Source organism: Ambystoma mexicanum, chromosome 6p (genome assembly GCF_040938575.1).
Source record: "Ambystoma mexicanum isolate Mex_15411 chromosome 6p, UKY_AmexF1_1, whole genome shotgun sequence".
NCBI classification, from domain to species: domain Eukaryota; kingdom Metazoa; phylum Chordata; class Amphibia; order Caudata; family Ambystomatidae; genus Ambystoma; species Ambystoma mexicanum.
The window spans coordinates 1,174,016,275-1,174,036,233 of record NC_090935.1 but is presented as its reverse complement, the minus strand read 5'-3'; the positions used below and the strand labels follow the sequence as shown (position 1 = coordinate 1,174,036,233).

General features: G+C 43.1%; 1 protein-coding gene across 1 annotated transcript in view; it reads right to left on the bottom strand.

Moving 5' to 3' along the window:
- Positions 1-1,177: 1,177 nt before the first annotated feature.
- Positions 1,178-19,959, bottom strand: part of LOC138510277 (transmembrane channel-like protein 2-A) — a 1,079,160-nt gene continuing 1,060,378 nt past the window's right edge. Inside the window, exon 20 of the mRNA XM_069625812.1 lies at positions 1,178-2,257. Within this exon, the coding sequence (XP_069481913.1) occupies positions 2,019-2,257 (239 nt within the window). The 3' untranslated portion in view covers positions 1,178-2,018. The remainder of the gene's footprint in view (positions 2,258-19,959) is intronic.

Sequence of the window (19,959 nt, the reverse complement as noted above, 5' to 3'; positions counted from 1 at the left end):
AGGCTTCTGGTTTCCAGAAGGTATGCACGTGTTCTCATGTGTCTCCACACTGAAGAATATCCCAGAGTGGGCAGCGTGTTATGGACCCAAAGTACATAAAAGATTTCAAAAACGTTGCTCAAAGGTGTTCATCAATACATATCCTTGTGAAGTGTGCGACAGAAAAGATTACACAAGCAACGTGCATTGCTCCTCGTCATTATGTGGTCATATTTGGAGCTTTTTTTTGTTGGTGTTCTTTTTTGTGTTTTTGTGTTTATATTAATATTTGGAGGAGGAGCATGAACACACTTATTGACATAATCTTTTGTATTAAGTAATGTATGTTGCATATGTTGCAAAAAATGCCACGGTAACACATTTGATAGCGGAATTAAACAATATTGTACTCATTTGTGATAAAACCCATGTGTTCTCCATGATGGATAGCGTTAATTATTTCTTTCATACTCGTCCTTCCCATAGATATTCATTCATTTGGTACAGAAAACGTCTTTATTGTACCAAATTAATGAATATGTAACACATTTAGAAGGGGAAGTAATGCAACCTACTTTGGGCTGGATATATTGTTGCTCTTACTATTGAAAGGATAGAAGACACCCTCGCTTAAATGATTGTCAATGTTCTGGTCTACGGGCATTTTCGATGAAGCAAATTGTCTTACATTTTTTTTTCAGTTTGTTAGAATTACTGTTATCTTCCCTTCAAAATGTTTGGTGTATAAATCAGTGATTTCTCTTAGCAAAGACGTGAGATCCCCTCCACTGGCAATGGCCACTTATATGGGATGATGCCCTCTGCGGAAGCTCTACAATCATGGTTTAGCGCACTGTGCCTTACCAGAGGACAAATACCCATTTACATGTTAGACTGGTCCCGCTAGCATGAAGAAACACGCACGGACATGCTGGCAATGTTCCTCTGAACAAGCGTACCAACGACAATCCCAGAAATGTGTTTCTGTCTGGCTGGCTCGGCCATCGTCTGCGTCTTTCAAGGCAGCAAGAGCAGTAGTGTAGGGCGATCTAAGAATCATCTATGGAGCCCAATAAGAACAATATTTGCAGAGTGGAAGCTACACAGGAGAAAGACAAACACATTTGAGTTGTATAAAGAGGAGCCACAATATAGTGGGTACAGACGAGGCTTGGTTTTCTACGCGTGTAGTGTTACATTCACCAAATGATTCTAAAAGTTCACCAAGGGAAGACAAAATACATGTACATTTTTTATTTGTATTTCACTGTCAAATCAATTCACAAGCAAAACACTGATGCAAGAACAAACCAAGTCAGCTGTGAAAATAGGTGCACAATGATATGAACTATATACACTAAAATACACTAACATAGTGCTTTACTAATGTGATATGCAACACTAGGCCTGATGTAAAATAGGTAGCTATCGGCCTGATTTTCAAAAATATGCACTGGAGCAAATTATGACGCTGGAGCGCTTATGACCATCTCTGATTGGCTCCTGCTAAGTCATTCTTGATTCACAAAAGCTAAACATGGAGCATCTCTGAGATGCCACGCGCACGTGTGTTCGAAGGCATGTTAGAGATGCTGTAGACACCTCCAGATTTGCTCCAATTTGAGGCTTTGTGAATCAGGAATAAGGTAGCTGGAGAAAATCCGAGATGCTCATGGACATCTCTGATGATTTGCTGCAGTTCAGAACTTTGTGAATCAGACGCAGTGTCTCAGTCAAGCTCTTTTCCATTTTTTGTTCAAGGGCTTAGTTATATTAACAAGATCCAGAACTGGGAGAGTATATTCACAATATACAGAGTTGGGAGTGTAGACATCAGCTTTTATACAACAATCTTGCTTGTAACTTGCTTCCACATAATGCGTTTTCTATGCGCAATTACTGTGTTTTTTGTGTATTATTTACAGTGTCTAAACAAAGAACTGTTATTAGACCTTGCAATAATTAGCATGTTGAAATACCACCATCCACAATATACTTGTGAAATTGTCACAATAAGAAACCGAAAAGGGTGCAAATATTTAATGCCGTGGTTGCCCCCTTCCTGCTCCAGCAGGTGGTCCCCGTGGCTGAGGCCCAGGCCTTGGATTGCCCGGTGGTAATGCCCCCGACCTGGGCACAGGTGGCTTTGTTACTGCTACAGTTGGGACTTGCAATGGAGCTGCCTTTGCTGGGTTGGATGCAGGGGTGCCATTCTTTTTAGGGTTCTTTTCTTTGGTTGCTTCATGGTTTTTTGTGGCAGGATTTCCATGATTTGTCTCTGAAATTAAACAGCAGTTAAATGTGAGAAAGTTTGTCTACAGAAAAGCAGTATATATAGAGACATACATTTTCATACCATACAAAGCACAAAGTGTGACCTCACCAAAGGAATATGACTGAAGCAAGGCTTTAAAGAGGTTGAGTCCTCTGGGTCCCAAATGGTCCCAAAGCTGCAAAAAGCCCACCAAGAAAGATACCTGCCGGTTCCAGCCAGGAACTGCACTTGAAGCTGGAGTCCCAACCAGGGCTCTTCAAACAGTGGGCCCGAAGGATGCCCAGGGGGAGCACAAGGCTCTTCAAAAAGGGAATATGATGGATGCTTTTAATAGAAAATATCAGCAGATATAGCATTCGGGGGGCCCAGAAGCAATATTTGTACTCAAAGAGGGGCCCAGCAACAATTTTTTACTTAAGTTTGAATACCACTACGAGCAAGGGCATAGCTCAATAAAAACACCTCCAAATGATATCGCGCTACCTTGATATTTCATTGTGTATCATCCCAAGCACCATTCGACAAAATGATCTAAGCAAGAATCCACCATTATGCATTTTGTGGTAATAAAAACAAGCAATATTACAAATAACATCGGTTTATGCCAACTGCACAATAATGTGATACCTATTACATGTGGGAATACAAAAAGGCTGCATGCAGTATTTGGCTGACATTGCATGCATATGGTAAATACAGCATGGGACATTCTAGGAAAATCTGCATGCAGCATTTATGGCTTCATTTTGAGTTTTGACAATGGCATTATGTTCTCAAACAACACATCCAATAGGTAGCTCTAATGAACAGGTGAATGTGAGGAGTGACAATGGAAGACATATCATGCATATGTACAGTGCATCACCAGAAAATAGTTATAAAAAGGGTGTACACTGTTCCAAGATGTCGCAGGCTATCATTCAGTCAGATAAAGAGACAGGGGCATATTGTTGTATCTGTAGGAGATTTGGGTGGTGCACATTTTCAGATGGTGCACATTTCAACTAGACCTGGATCACAACTCAGACTCCTACAGAAGTGATATAATAGGGTGTATGGGAGACACGGGTGTTAGATAACATTGAGAATTCATACAAACCAGAGTGGAGGGATAACTTGGGATTTACCCTGTCAGGGCGGTGCACATTTTCAGGGAGTTTAGGGACTAACACCTACATGTACAATTTTTAATCTGCTAATTGCTAATTCTAACATGTAACAAACTAATACAATTAGTGTTTAGAATGGGACAGATGAGTCCATAGCACTTTGTACAAATCACAGTGCAAACTTAGGGTGCAAACTGGGATGTAAATGGGACTGCAGATGCAGGCTCTTGAATGCTGCTTAGAAAATAAATGCAAGAATTAAAGCTGCTTTTGTAATGGGGGGCGTGAGCTGGGGAATGTGAACAGTCATGTTGCTCAGAGTAGACCCTTTGTCCATGTTCTAGTGCAGGAAGCCAGAATATCAAATGTATCTCATCGACTCCGGCATTCATTGATCTAAAACTCTACTAAACGGTGACAGTAGAATAGGGACTTCTGGAAGCTTGCAGGAGGTTTGGCTATTCCGATCCCGAGGAGATGTATGATGGACATGTGACATCACAGTCAGGGGTAGGCAGCTCTTACACTTTGTGTAGGGGAATATACATGAAGTGGGCAGGTGGAAGAGGCCTTTTCTGCAGAAGAGAAAAGGCAGGATTTTTTGTTGTTGGCTGCCGAAAGAGGAAGAAAGGAAAATTGCAGAAATTGCACGATCGGAGGCAGACAGACCACGGCTGACTGTGGGAAAGAGGCCTTTTCTGTAGAAGAGAAAAGGGGGGAGCCAGAGGGGGAATTTGAAGCTGTGCCGAGACTGAAGGCACATGGTCTGTCTTCGCTGGCTCTGCAAGCATAGATCCTTCAGGCACCTGGGTAAGCACATTAGTAACCAAGTGAGGACATTACATCATTGTTGTGTGTGATAGAATGTTGAGAAGTTGCCGAAGTGAACACAGCAATTTCACATGCAGACTGAAAGCTTACAATCCTGCCAAAGTTGCTTTCGTCATTCAGGCAGAGGCCATGTGTTGCCATCCATGCCTGAATGAGGGTGTACATTTTGTTTACTAAAGCTTAATCCGTAGTGAAATTGCCCAAAAGGGGGATGAGGATCTGGGTGTCATCTGCATAATTTGTGTAGGTGACACCCAGTCTGTCCAATTTGTTGAATAGAGGTTTAGTAAAGATATTATACATCATTGGTGAGAAACAAGAGCCCCGTGGGACTCCACATGTTGTCTGGATAGGGACTGCCGAGTCTAAGGTGGAGAAGACTCGCATGCTTCTGTTGTCGAGAAAGGATTGGATCCAGGCTATGGTTAGTTACAGTGGAAAGGAGTTTATCTTAGATGGCGCAGTAGCTATCAAGTATATTTGCATCACTCCAGTGAAAAATGAGAGATGATTGCGATTTGCGCTTTCATTCTTGTATCATTGAAAATGTTATGCTGAGTTTATTACATTACAAGTTTTGTTTTGTTTTTCACCAACACTGTGTGTTGAGCTGAGAATTTGAATTGCTCATAAAATGCATGAAAGAATTGGATCAGTGCTAGTCTGTTTCTTGTGTGCTGTATTTATTTGTGGTAATGCATAGACAGGTGCAACGCTAATGGGTATTTTACCACTAGTGGTAAAAGGTAAAGTGCACCAACACACTGTGATCTGAGTCATACCATTGCAAACTGATTCCCCATGTTATAAACACATGATTTTTCAGGTGACCTGGTAAGTCTAATGTGAATAATTACATAGCAATCCAATATAAATAATTTGTATTTTGTAGATAATGTTTACATTATGTAGATACATGGTGCCCCTAGTGCAGCCCTAACACCTGTTTTTGCTTTCAGCAAATGATCCCAATGTGAGTCTAGCTCTGTGCTTTGTGGCAAGCTAGGAAACCTCACAAAATACCCTACACATTCCAACAGAGATCGAGACGTAAGGTCGGTGTTAACCAAGTTATTTAATTCAATAAATCTTCATTATGTAACAGCTGCAACTTTGCTTTCACACTCTCACTGCTTCAGCCCTCGACCAACGTCTGGTTGGTTCTAGATTCCAATCCCTGGAATCTAGAATCAAGCATTTCAAACTATAACACATCCTCTACCCTTTTAATGCCCAACAATTTATAATTATAATGTAAAATATAACATGTTGCAAGAATGATGTAAAGAATACAAAATAATAATAATTGCATCACCTGGAACAATGATAAACAACAACACATGAACAGTGGTTAAACAAACATTGAAAATTAATCAACCCTCATCTTACCCACCACAAAAACATATTAACAATAGTACCATGGAGGAATGAATATATACATTTCAAGATAATGTGCACCATGCATAATCCCACTACTTCATAACATAGGCCCTGGACCACACAGGTGGTCTGCACACCATCCTGCAGCCACCACTACTACTCATGCCATTACACATTCCTCAGTTGGTTCTGTACACATGCCCGTCACCTGTACCACTCTCAAATTGATAATTTCATCATTGCACATCTTGCCTCTCATTTGCCTACTCAATTTCTTCACCCACACCTCCTTACGTTCCTCCTAGTTCCACCTGTATAGGGTCAGAAAACCTTGACTCTTCCTTACATACCAATCATCCCTTTTTATCCTCACCCAAACTCCTACTACATTCTCCTTAGATCTCATCCACCTTTTGGCATCCTGAGCTTTCATGCTGTGTTCGTGGTTAATTTGTTCCATCACCTTAACATGATCTATTTGACCCGTACTCATTAGCTCATTAACCCATGCAGGTTAGAGCTTAGTATTCGAGTTCCTGCCACTCATCACACTAAACAGCGATTGTCCTGTCAACTTTTTTGAGATATCCTGACACTCCACAATCTTTCCTCCACAGCACTGAACACACCAGTTCCGTTCCATATTGCGTGTTCAGTTGTCTCCACCAACACCCTATTGAACCTTTCAACTAACCCATTTGTCTCTGTGTGATCATTTGCAGAATACTTCCACTAAATGTTCATCTTACCTGCATTCTCCAACAGTGCCTTCCCCTTGAACTGTACACCATTATAACTAATCACCTCTTCTGGGTATCCATCCTTGAGGAACACTTAGTTGATCCAAGAACCTTACCACCTCCTGGGTACTTGTTTCACATGTTATGTTATGTTACGTGGCATTTATTTAGCGCCTTATGTATCATTGGTATGATCTCAAAGTGCTGCTAGTTTGAACGCCCTCGGGAATTGCAGTTCAAGTCAGTAGAGAGAGAGTGTTGTATAGTGCGTGGGCACACAGGATATGTGTGCAGATAGGATGGTATTTGAATGATAGCTGCTTCTTAGCGGTAGGTGTGGTGGTGAGGTAATCAGTTGGACGTGTTCAGTCTGGCGGGTGGACACCCAGACTGAGTCCTGGCTGCGTTAGGCCTGAGTAGATGCCTAAGCTAGAGGTATGTGCTCAGCTAGCTGTGTTTAATTAGGACGATGAGGAGTTTGAGGGTTCGTGTTAGTATGTAATTTTTACTCCAGGTCACTTAGAGTAATAATGCAATGACTGGAATCTAGAATTGCGCATTTCAAACTATACCACTTATCCTGCAGTAGAGTGTACAAGACCTAAAAACCAACAAAATTGTAATGTGAAACGTAATTTAACTTTTCACAACATTGTAATGATTCTTGTCTTTGACAGACCTGAAAACTATCACAATCGTGATGTGAAACGTAATTAATTTCTTGTGATGTTTTTGCACAGGGTGTATCACATGATTTTTTGTCTTTTGATGTTTTTTTTTTATTTTTTGAGCTTGTGACGTATTTGCACAGGTTGTGTTACAAATTTATGTAGGATTTCTTTCTTTTTTCCCAATGTTTGGTGTTCATTTATTGTTCATTCTTTGTATATGTTTTTCGCACATACATTTCCTGATTTCAAGAGTCCTTTTCTTCATATCATTTAATTCTTTTAAAAACAGAATAAATTGGCAAATATAAGGCTCTTGTTCTTTTCATTTACTTCTTTTGATCATATTTCAGTTTTCAAGGGAAACTTAGTATGGATATCTGACGTACCAAACATTAATACAATTTGACTAAATCTTGATTTAAGTTAGAATTATTAAACCTTTTACAGCTTTTTGGACTTCTACGTGCTTATGTAGAGTGTACAAGTGTCATGTTGCTGTTGATCCGCAGGATCAGACCAAAATCATTGATACTACTGATCAGCAGCTCCTCACTCTGTATTGCCTGAAGAGGTACATCACCAGTTACAACCTACAGCTATACCCCTGTTCAGCGGCACATTCCTGTACTCCTTGGTATGGTTGTTGGATGGTTTCATGGAATGCCGTTGCCCACATGTTCTGCATCTTGGCCCAGTCCTTACATAAACTCTTCTAATGTAGCCATCATCACACTTAGCTCCCAATTCATGAGGTCAGCACCTCCTTCCACTTTTTTACATTTCTCCAGTTTGCTGCCTGCAAATGCCTGCTAGCTGTCTGCTGATTATCAATCAAGCTTGCAGCGAGGGGCCCGCTTAGCACACAGAATAGAGAAACACATTGTCTTTGTGATCTATTGAATTGGGAGATTTTGTGACAAACTCATATACTAATCAAAAATGATTGTACGATTTAAGGTGGAATGCATGCATGAAGAAGTGGGGTCTATATTTTTGTTAAAAGGGAATGGGAATGCGATTTGGGGCTTACCAAGTGAAAATACATGGCGTAGAGGCCCCTTTTCTTCTAGAAGTGTCTACATATTTGTAACAGATTCTGTATTTAAAAGGTGTGAAAACCTCTGCTTTATGGAAACAAACTAAGTAACCATAATATTTTGACTGCCAAAATCAATTGGGATTTGCCTAAAGGTTACCATACAGTTGCTGTAGGATTTAAAGTAAATTCAAAAATTAATAAAATTTCGTGGAGATTGAATAACATAATTACTTTTAATAATCAAATTCACTATTATTATAATAATACGACACTAGAAGAAAAAGTTGACAAATTTAAAGTAGAGAGCTTTCCCCCTTTTATTCAAGAAAGAATTGATGGTTTGTTGTTGGGTAATGGAATGTGTAGTACATATGTGTTTGATTATCAAATTCAAACTAAAAAAGAGACCTGTGAAGAGATATTAGATTATTAGAAAAGATTACCATTAACAGAACCTGAAAGCCTGGAAAAGAAACTTACATTTTGTGAAGTTTTTGAAAATTAGCTAAAAGCCATTGACATTTGTTATTGCAAAGAGATGGTGAACATATATTCATGACTGTACTTAAGAGAAATACTGCTAATTTCTGTGCACTGATTCAGAATTCTTAGCATAAAGGAAATACAATATACTCCCATAAGTGAGGAAAGAAGTAATTTGAATACACTTTATAACACACAACAGAAGGATCCATAACAAACAGATAAAGTCGGTCCTTGGGAATTGACCTGAACTATAGTGCAATTTTAGAACGGATTAGTAAAGTATCAAAGTCTAAAGCACCAGGCCCAACTGGGCTTAGCAATATTGCCTTTAAAGTTGCCCCAGAATTATGGGCCTCGATTCTCTTCCTACTGTTCATAGATATAACATAGATATAACAACCACTAAGACTATCCCAGCTTCGTGGAACATTTTGAGTAGACTTACTTTCTATAAAAATAGAAACTGTTAAATTATCATCCTATTGCCCTGTTGGATGTGGAAAGTAAATTTATTATGTCTTTATTATTAAGAGAAATTGAGATCTGGGCTAAATCTGTAGGAAGACTATAGAAGTTCCAAACGAAACGGGATTCATGAGAAGAATTAGTACGTCCCTAAAAGTGATTACTATGGAGAAATTAGCCCAGAAATCAGCATTCAACATGGTGGATCGTGGATTACTGTGGAAACAATTAAGATTTTGGCAATTCCCAGTCAATTTGCTAAGCATCCTAATCCATACAAACACGAAACTAAGGGTTTGTATGAATTTGCAGGCAGAATTATCTAAAGAAATATCTACAACCAAAGGCTTGCGGCAGGGGTGTGTATTAGTACTGTGTCTTTTTTATCTTTATCTCTCAGATATGGGAGATCATCTCGAAAAAAGTAGCTTATAATTCACCTAAATTGGCAGTTAGAATTTGGTGGACCCACGGGCATAGCTGGGCCCCCCACAGCTCCCACAGTGCATGGGCCCCCCCACACCTGTTCTGGGGGCCTCTCCACAACTGGTCTGGGGGGCCCAGCCCAGTGCTCACCCATCAGCGTGAAGGCTAGGGCGGGGCTTGAAGTGCGAGAAGGAGGCACTCAGTCAGGGATCGAGCTGAGTGTGATCTGTGGCACGTTTCAAATGCCATGTTCAGCTCCCACCCCTTCTCCTCTGGCTTCCTTGCAGCTCGCATTCAGGAACGAGGAATCTCTCCCGGCTTCTTGGTTCCTGTTTGTGAGCACACAGTGGATCTGAGGGTGGCCTGGAGTGACGGACTAAAGCTGGAAAAACAGATAAGAAGGCTTTTTTCAAATCTGATGTGTATTTTGTATGTGTGAAGAGCATGTAAGATGTATGTAAGTGCTATGGGTCAGTGAGTGGTCTGTGAATGAGAAGAAATGTGATAGTGTGTTTGAATATTTTGGGTGGGTGTGTGCCTGTGTGGAGAATTTCAGTGAGAGTGTATGTGGGAGAAGGTGCATGAGTGAGTGACTAGAGGGTGAATAAGTAGGAATGTAATAGTGTGTGTTTTAATGTGCTGGGCAGGTGGGTGCGTGATGTGTGGAGAATGCAATGTGAGTGGGCGTGAGAGAAGTTGTATGAGTGAGTGTGATTGGTGGGTGAATGCATAGGAATGTGATTGTGTGTGTTTGAATGTTCTGGGTAGGTGGGTGCTTTTCTGTGTGGAGAATACAGTGTGAGTTGATGCAAGAGAAGGTATATGAGTGAGTGTGACTGGTAGGTGATTCAGAAGAAAAGTGATATTGTGTGGTTGAATGTTCAGGGTTGGTGGGTGTGCGCATGTGTGGAGAATGCAGGGTGACAGAAGGTGAATGAGCGAGTGGCTCATGGGTGAACGAGTATGAATGTGATAGTGTATTTGTTAATGTTCTGGGTGGGGGGTTGTGTGCCTGTGTGGAGAATGCAGTGTGAGTGGATGCAAGAGAAGGTGGTGTATGAATGAGTAGTTGAATAGTGGGTGAATGAGTAGGAATGTGATGGTGTTGTTTTAATATTCTGTGTGGGTGAGTGAGTGCCTGTGTAGGTAATGAAATGAGAGTAGAAGTAAGAGAAGGTGTATGAGTGAGTGACAGCTGGGTGAATGAGTAGGAATGTCATAGAGTGTTTTTGAATGTTCTGAGTGGGTGGGTGTGGGCATGTGCAGATAATGCTGTGAGAGTGAATGTAAGAGAAGGTGTTTGAGTGAGTGAATGAGTAGGAATGTGACTGTGTGTTTTTGAATGTTCTGGGTGGGTGTGTGCCTGTGTAGAGAATGCAGTGAGAGTGGATGTAAGAGAAGGTGTATGAGTGAGTGACTGGTGGGTGAATGAGTAATAAAGTGACATTGTGTGTTTGAATGTTCTGGGTGGGTGGGTGCACACGTGTGTGGAGAATGCAGTATGAGTGCATGAGTTGATGCGAGAGAAGGTGTATGAGCCAGTGACTGTGGGTGAATGAGTAAGAATGTGATAGTGTGTGTTTGTTATGAGTGGTTGAGTGCTTTCCTGTGTGGAAAATACAGTGTGAGTGGATGCAAGGAAGGTGGATGAGTGAGTGTGACTGGTGGATGAACGAGAAGAAATGTGATAGTGTGTGTTTGTGATGTTTGAATGTTCTGGGTGGGTGAGTTTGTGCCTGTGTGTGGACTACAGTATGTAAGAGAAGGTTTATGTGTGGGTGAATGAGTATACATTTCACAGGGTGTGTTTGTATGTTCTGGTTTGGTGGGTGCATGGCTCTGTGGAGAATGTAGTGTCAATCTGGAAAAGTGAATACCCTTCATTTGAATGACTGGCATAACTTGATGGCCGTAGGCCAACCGTCTTATGCACCGAATTATAGAAATATAGACTGTTATGCTTGACCAACAAGTGGCCATTTTAAACGTAGCAAGAATCGCCATTTTGCTTGGTAACCATTGCTCACTGCTCATTGCTTTCTGACTAAAACTGCTTTGCAGCTTGCAATTCTTGCGGATTCTGCTTACTCTGCTCAACTGTTAACATTGTTGTCTGAATATGAAAGGGCAAGGTCGCGGGACTGAGGAGTTCGTTGAAAACTCCTCATGAGTAGCCCAGAATGGAATGCCCATGCTCCATCTCTGTAGCCTTGAGGGAGAGCTGCAGGGCATTTAATCACTTCAGAGCTGCCAGTACGATGGTAGAATATGTTAGAATAAAACAGCTAAAGGCTTGAATTATGCTCTTCCTACGGCCCCCCTTCGCAAAACCCTGTAGAGCGTGTCAGCTCCCAGGACACGAATAGCACCTTATAGATAGCAAAGCATGGAATGTGGCTCTTCCCCCGTGTTCTGTTCAACAACTAAAAGATGCCTCTGCACTTTCTAAATTGCACATTGTTACTAGAATAGACATCGAAAGTGTCATAATTGTCATACCCATCGGAAATGTCCATCGTCATCCCGAGTTCAAAGAAACTTAATAAAGGAGGGTGTTAAACATGACATAGCTGATTGTATGATATGCATTTTGTATATATGTAACTGATGTACGTAATTCGCTCTCTTGCGTCCCTCGAGGCCTAGGAAACTCACGTCGCGGGGCATGAGACCAGAATTGGCCAATTGGGACTATTTTTGCTTGGAATAAACTCTAGCATTGGGAATTTGAACTTCGTGTCTGGCGCATCTTTTCGTGTATGGTTATTGCCTTGTTTCCATATCACGAGGGAACCCTAGGGGCCCCTTTCAAGATGGCGCCCGAATAGGAACCCTCCCCCACTTGCCCCATCGTATACGTTGTAACGGAGTAAAGGCGGAAGAACGGCGAGGACGGGACGATCGAGCCGGGGTCAAGAGGTGTACGGGGCGCCCTGTAGAAGTGAGGAGAGATTCCTTCCACAGATCTGCACACATCTGATCCCTGATCGACGTACCAGGCCAGAGGGCAAAGGAGGCGAGGGTCCCGAAGCAAGGCAGAAGCCAGAGAAGCGCAGACACGACGTTGGGAGAGGTTGCGTTAGGACAGGCGACTTGTTTTTATCAGGTGAGTCATTCCCCGATTCAAATAAAAACCTGATTTTTGGTAGAGTGTTGATTTTGCACATTCAAACGTCCAGGTAAAGGTTAGCTAACCAAAGGGGAAAGTAAAAAACATGCCTGGAGTACTGTCCACTTTAGCGGGGCTTTTCAGCTGCGGTAGACAGTCCTTGGAATATGGCCAAAGTGCACCGCCTGGGGGAACGCCGGCTTATGACATGTATGCAAAATATGGTGTGGGTGCGATAATATTTTGTGAAATTTGGCATTGGCATACTAGAAAGCAACCCGACCATCAGTGGCCCATTAATGGTAGCTTTGAGATTGCGAGGATAGATAACCTAGAAAGGGTGTTGATTAGGAAAAAAGCGTGACCCGCAGCTTTTGAGACTGTCAAAGATTGGAGGAGGGAAGCAATGCTCCGACTTAGGAGTAGAGAGAAGCATGCGCGTAGGCACAAAACGAAGCTTGAGGTAACAGAAGAAAAGGAGGAGGAGGAGTGGACAGCAAGTCTAAGACGGGAAGGGAGACGTGAGCAAATGAACATAGAAGGAGTATACCCGCAGCAGGAACTACACATAGCAGACGAATGAATGGAACATTTGTTAACTAATACGGGTCGAGGCCCAAAACCAGAATCGAACCCAAACACGCCAGTAGTGACTGCACAGGCCCAACCAGTAGCTCTCGTACCCCCTCCCGTAGCCCAAGCACTTCCCCTCACGCAAGCATTAACCCAAGCCCCACCCACAGCTCGAGCCCTCACACAAGCGCAGACCGCAGACACACAATTTCCCTGCACCCAGGAAGGCCCTTCACAGATGCCACCTGTGTCACTTGTCCCATCCACAGCTCCCACTCCAGAGACAGATTCAGCACCATCCGCCCCTCCCGAAGTCGAAATTGAGACCGGGGAGGCGAGAGGCAGGGCTGAAGGAACAAGATTTGGACGGGTAACTCGAAGCGCGATCAGCAAAGAAAGAAAGATTGAATTACGGCAAGAGGCAGAAATGTACATAGAAGGAAACGATGGGACGGCAGCATTGGCCTCATTGTATGGGTACCGAAGAAGCGACGAGAGACAGGTAGTGTTGGAATGCATGGGGGAAATTTTGGTGGGAGAATGGAAAAAGATACTTGGGAATTTACCGCCACAGCGATTGTTAGATTTGAATAATTTAGCACGCAGTGAGCAAAGAGATGAGGATGTAAGAAAACATGTGTACAAACTTATTGAACTGAAAAATGAAATGGAAGACAGATATGCTGAAATGTTTGCTACAACTGAATATAGTAGTGAATGTATTAAGAAAGGTAGGAAGGAGGCGTCGAGGTTGTATATGCAAAAAATCGTGGCCGAGAGTTTTTTCAGGTGGTGCAAAGCATTTGCCGGTACCGGGACAAATAGGTGATAAACAAAGATTGCAGGTATGGGTGGGGGAAACAATGCGATGGATGTCGAACAAAAGAACGACAGTGAAGGAAGTAAGTGAGATATGTAATGGGTACCCATTGGAGATGAGAAAAGAAGCGATGCGAACGATAGTAGGAGTGTTACTGCAGCAGGTCATTGGATACAATAGAGGTAGAGGAAATGCACAAGGCAGAGGAAATTTGAATAATATGCACAGGTGTCATTGGGAGTAAATCAATGTGCGTACTGTAAGGAGGAAGGACACTGGTGAGCGCAATGCCCGCACCTACAGAATAGAGGTGGGTTTGGTCAGAGAAGGCCTCATAGAGGACATCAGGGGTCAAATGGCCCAAGAAGAAATAGCATGCAGCAGCAGCAGGGATATACCAATGGAGGTACTCAAAACCAATCCTATGGTCAAAACCAAGTGCAACAGAACCAGGCATTGAACCAAAGTGTTTCGAACTAAAATCAGGGCAGGCAGGGCCAACAGAGAAATTATCAGAGTGGAGGACACCGAGGGGGAAATGGGAACATTTTTGATACACAGCCAAACACGTATTATAGCAGCAGCGGTGACTACACATCGGACGATGTGTTATTCTCGCGATAGGACAGCCCACGGCAGGGGTCGGAACCAGTGTCTATTCCCGTGAATCAGAGAGGACACTACGTAGAAATGAGAGTCGGGAATAAGGAGCACCGTTTCCTTGTAGATACAGGGGCACAGAAGTGTTCGATAGACCACCACTTCCTTCCGGAGATCCCACTGTCGGGGCAAAAGAATGTTTCTGTAGGGTTCGCAGGTACACCAGTAATTAACCCCATGTCCGTAGCTGTCCCAATTACAATAGGACAATTTACGGAACAGTGTCCATTTCTTTTGACAGAAAATTGTGGAGAGAACTTGCTAGGATTAAATTTGTTGAGAAAATTGGGGGCAGTCATACATTGTACGGCAGATGGGGTGTTCCTCACGATGTGGCCTCACGATGTACCGGTGACGGAATTTATGTCAAAAGCGTTACCAGAAGAGCTAAGTAGAGTACCAACCTGTCTGTGGGCAATGCATGATAACGATGTAGGATGCTTGAAAATAGAGCCAGCAAAAATAACTTTGAAAGAAGGTGTTACATTACCACGAATTCCCCAGTATAAAATTTCTGTTGAAGGTGAGAAGGGAGTAAAAAGTATTGTTACTGACCTGGTGAGATTGGGGGTGGTTGAAGAAATTGCAGGTAGCACGTGCAACAGCCCGATTCTTCCAGTTTACAAGAAAGGAGGCAATGAAGTACCCTATTGTTTCATAATTGATCTGCGCGCATTGAACAAAGTGGTAGAACCACAATTCCCTTTGGTCCCAGATGTCACAACAATACTAAAAATGATATCGGCCCCTGCAGAATACTTTAGTGTAGTTGATCTGAAGAACGCGTTCTTTAGCATTCCAGTGGATAAAAGCAGTAGATATCTGTTCGCGTTCACTCTAGGAGGTTGATCATTCACATTCACACGCATTCCACAAGGATACACAGAAAGCCCGAGCATTTACAGCAGAGCACTAAAAGAGCAGCTAGACATGCTAGAATTACCCAAAGGTTGCGTACTCTTGCAGTACATAGATGACTTGTTATTAGCTGCTGACACAAAAGAGATCTGCAAAGAAAGTACTATATTACTATTGACACACTTAGCGACCCATGGTCACAAGGCAAGTTTGAAGAAATTCCAGTATAATCAGAAGGAGGTGTCTTATTTGAGTTACCTACTTTCGAAAGAAGGGAGAAGATTAACACCAGAACGCATAGAAAGTATTTCTAGTATGCCTATTCCAAAGACTCAAAAAGGAGTGAGAGCTGTAATAGGCATGGCCTCTTATTGTCGGCAGTGGATCAGTAATTTTGCGTTGATTGTGAAGCCGATGATAAAGTTAACTAAAAAGAATGCAGTGATGCCTTTACAGTGGGATGAGGAATGTCAGAAAGCGTTTGAGCAATTGAAAGCTGCATTGTGTGCTGCGCCAGTTTTAGGCACTCCTAACTATAAAAAGATCTTTAGACTATTTGTGAGTGAGAGTGAAGGATGTGCATTGGCGGTTTTGACACAGGAACAAGGTGGAAGAAATAGGCCGTGCGGCTATTATTCTTCCGCGCTGGACCCTGTAGCAAGCGCACTACCACGATGTTTGAGATCCGTCGCAGCGGCTGCGGCGTCAGTGAAACAAACGGAAGGAATGGTATTGGGGCACACTTTAATTCTGATGGTGCCACAAGCTATAGACGTTCTATTAAATAGGACACAGACGCAACACCTCACCTCAGCTAGACTAACAAGATATGAGCTCATTTTGTCTGCACCCCACATCCAAATTATCAGGTGTAGCGCATTGAATCCTGAATAATTAATGCCACTGCCCATAGAAGAAATTGGTGACAACGAATCACCACCCCATGATTGTTTAATGGTCACTGAAGAAGAAACAAAGGGAAGAATTGACTTGAGCGACATCCCACGGAAAGAGCCAGATGGGGAGTTATTTTGTGACGGCACTTGTTTTAAATTACCTGATGGCACATCAACAGCCGCATATGCAATTACTACCCTAGAGAGTGTTGTAGAAAGCAGAAGGATCCCCTACAATTCGGCACAAGCCGTAGAAATAATAGCACTGACCCGAGCCTGTGAACTCTCTGAGAATTTGAATGTGAATATTTATACTGACAGCCAGTACGCCTTTAGCAAGGTTCATAACTTTGGCCGACTCTGGGCTGAGAGGGGTTTCTTGACATCACATGGGGCCAGGATTCAGCATGGCCCTTTGATTGTACGATTGTTGTCTGCACTCACGTTTCCAAAGCGCCTAGCTATAGTGAAATGCGAGGCGCATAAAAAAGTAACATGTAAAGTGGGAGAGGGAAACGCAATTGCAGACAGGATTGCAAAGCAAACAGGCACAGATTTGGGAAATAAAATGATGACAGTACAGACTGAGTAAGTATCTTGTATGATAGAGAATGGAGTTGCCACAGTCAAAGAAATGCAGGCTGAGGCCACGACCGAAGAGATTCAGGGGTGGGCTGAGGGCTCTGCTGAGTTAGATTTGGAAGGATGTTGGGTGGACAAAGAGACCAAGAACTGGATGTTGCCAAATTGTTACATAACCGCGATGGTTACAATGGCGCATAGCCCTACCCACATTTGTGCGAAGAAGATGGTACAGCATTTATCCACCGTATGGAAAAATGAGCACATAAAAAAGAATGCAGAAAGGCTAGTGCAGAATTGTATTACGAGCCTGCAACACAATGTAGGGAAAGGAACCGTGACTCCAGTAGGTCGTTTTGGCCCACCCTCAATGCCATTTGAGGTGATCATTTTGATTTCATAGAAATGGAAAGGTGCCAGAACTACAAATATGTGTTAGTGGTGATTTGTGCATTCAGCAAGTGGGTGGAGGCATATCCTTTAAAAGACTATAATGCCATGTCAACGGCAAAAGTAATGTTGAAGGAGTATTTCTCCCGGTTTGGGTTGCCCCGTGTCCTGTGGTCAGACAAGGCCCACACTTTGTGGGCGCAGTAGTAGTACAGATCTGTGCAGGTCTGCAGATAGAGAAACAATTTCACAGTTCCAGGCATCCCAGTTCTGCTGGGCTTGTTGAGAGACATAACGGTATCTTAAAGTCAAAGATAGCTAAAATCTGTGCTGAGAGCAAGTTGAGTTGGGTGGATGCATTACCCCTAGGGCTATTGTGCATGCGCACGTCTGTGCAGGCTAAAACTAGGCTCTCCCCTTATGAAATTATAATGGGGAGACCGGCAAGTGTATGGTGCGCACCGCAGCCCAAAAGATTATGTGAGGTCGAGCATCCTATGTTAAGCACATACTGTGGCCTTTTAATGCAGAAGTTGCGTTTGATTCATCAGCAGGTGCAGGAGGCATTACCAGTGCGATACACCGGACCGGGGCACTCTCTGGAGCCTGGAAAATGGGTCCTGATTAAAAACTTTGAGCGGAAGACAGCATTAGCACCCAGGTGGCGCGGCCCCTACCAAGTACTTTTGGCGACGCAAACGGCCATTCGAGTGGACGGACGGAAGGCATGGATCCATGCAACACATGCCAAAAGATTCCCAGGACTGCTGACAACTTCCGACGAGCAGAGAAAGGAAACGGTCTCGGAAACGAAAGAAACTGTTGCCAGTCCATTGCCACAGCATCAGCCTGAGCGAGAAGTGAAAGTTGAAACAAAGCCCAAGCGAGAAGTGAAATTCGAAACAGAGCCTGAGGAGGCTGCCAGTGAGGGGAAAGGGCAAAAAGTGCCCCAACGTTGCTCAGCAGAAACAACATCACTGCCGAGCGACACAAACCCTGCATTGCAAACACGAGCAGAAACAACGCGTGTACCCCTTTGGCGCCCACCAGTTTCTGCAAATGCACCAAAGCCAAAGAAACAAACTACATCATTGCCACGGCTCGCTACCCATCATTGTGCCACAGGCTGACACTGAGCCTGATACTGGAAGTGCAACGGCACTATTCACGGATCATACAATACCAGAAGTGAAACGGTATAATTTGCGGCCTCGACAGGCAAAGTAATCCACAGATCTTTGGTGCTTTTCTTTTGCCTTTGGTTCCAATCATGGACGGAGTAGGAGCCAGGGGCGTAGAGGAGAGAAGTGTGAGAGTTGTGCAAGTCGGACAATTCAAGACTCACGGCTCCTCGGTGCGCTTATAAAAGTACACGTGTCAGGAGCCAGAGCAGGACAAGCTCGGACGCACATAAGTACTAAGGCTGATAGAGTGCATGTGTCCTAAGCCAGAGCAGGACAAGCTGGATGCACATAGTACTCTATCAATAAAGAACTGTTCAGAAATCGTCTGAGCAGTGGGAGAAAAAAAAAACACAACTAATCTTGCTTGGAGTGGATAGGTGATCTAGGCTGTGAAAGAGCTGGCAGAATTGAACTGTGACATTTTCGTTGAACTTTTCTGGCATCAAGAACGAGAGACATTTTTGCGACGAACTTTGCCAGAAAAAAGAAGGACGATGAAGAACAAATCAAGAACAGTTTCAGCCTCCTCCTGCACCCCTGCTGAAAAGATGATAGATTTAGAGACTGTAAATTTAGGGAAAAAGCATGGTAAAAGGAATAAGGTACTGATTTGGACATTGGTCCTGTGTTTCTTAAGTATGGTAGTACCAACAATAACAGCTATTACACTATGGTTCCTGGAGTCCGTGCACCCATTAGAAACACTTTTGCCAAAAGCAGCTACTGAAAGCCCGGTTCATGTAATCACTGGTACTTTGCCCCCAAAGGAAGAAAGACATAGAGAAGGATACGGCAACAATACATTGTTGCTCATCATGAACATGACCCATGCGGTTTTAAAGAAAAAAGATTGCTGGGTTTGTGCCCATTTACCACAGCATGGTGGGAAAGGGATAGGCTGGTATGTACAACCATTACCATTGGTTTATTCATGTGAAGTATCATTGAGTGCAACGTTCTTTGGGAAATGGAACAAGAGTAATACGGGTCAGCTAGATGAGACCAATATGAATTAATTTGAGGAAGTGATCATGAGACCTGTGGGTTGTTCCATATTCCACAAAGCTTGCGTGTTTTCACCAGATCCCATGAGGAAGAATACACGAAAGACAACAAAACTAGATAGATTACATGGGCAGAATCGACCAACCCCGCCAGCAGAGGAAACATCAGTAATGACATTTCGAATGAGGGATGAGTGGAATAAAGATGCTGTGCCCCCTGACTATACAGTGGATCACAGCCCCAAACTGCTCCCCTATGTTTACAGAAAAAAGGTACCTACAAAGTTGGAACGTTTAGCAACTGCCTTAACACAGTGGTTTTAAAGCACGAAATAGAACCCGTGTACGTAGGGGACCCTGTTTACTTTATATGTGGGAAAAAAGCATATCCATGTTTACCTAGGAACTGGGGAGGTACATGCTACCTAGGTCTACTGTTTCCAGGAGTGTTCCTCTTGGAGACAGCAGAAGTAGCCAGACAA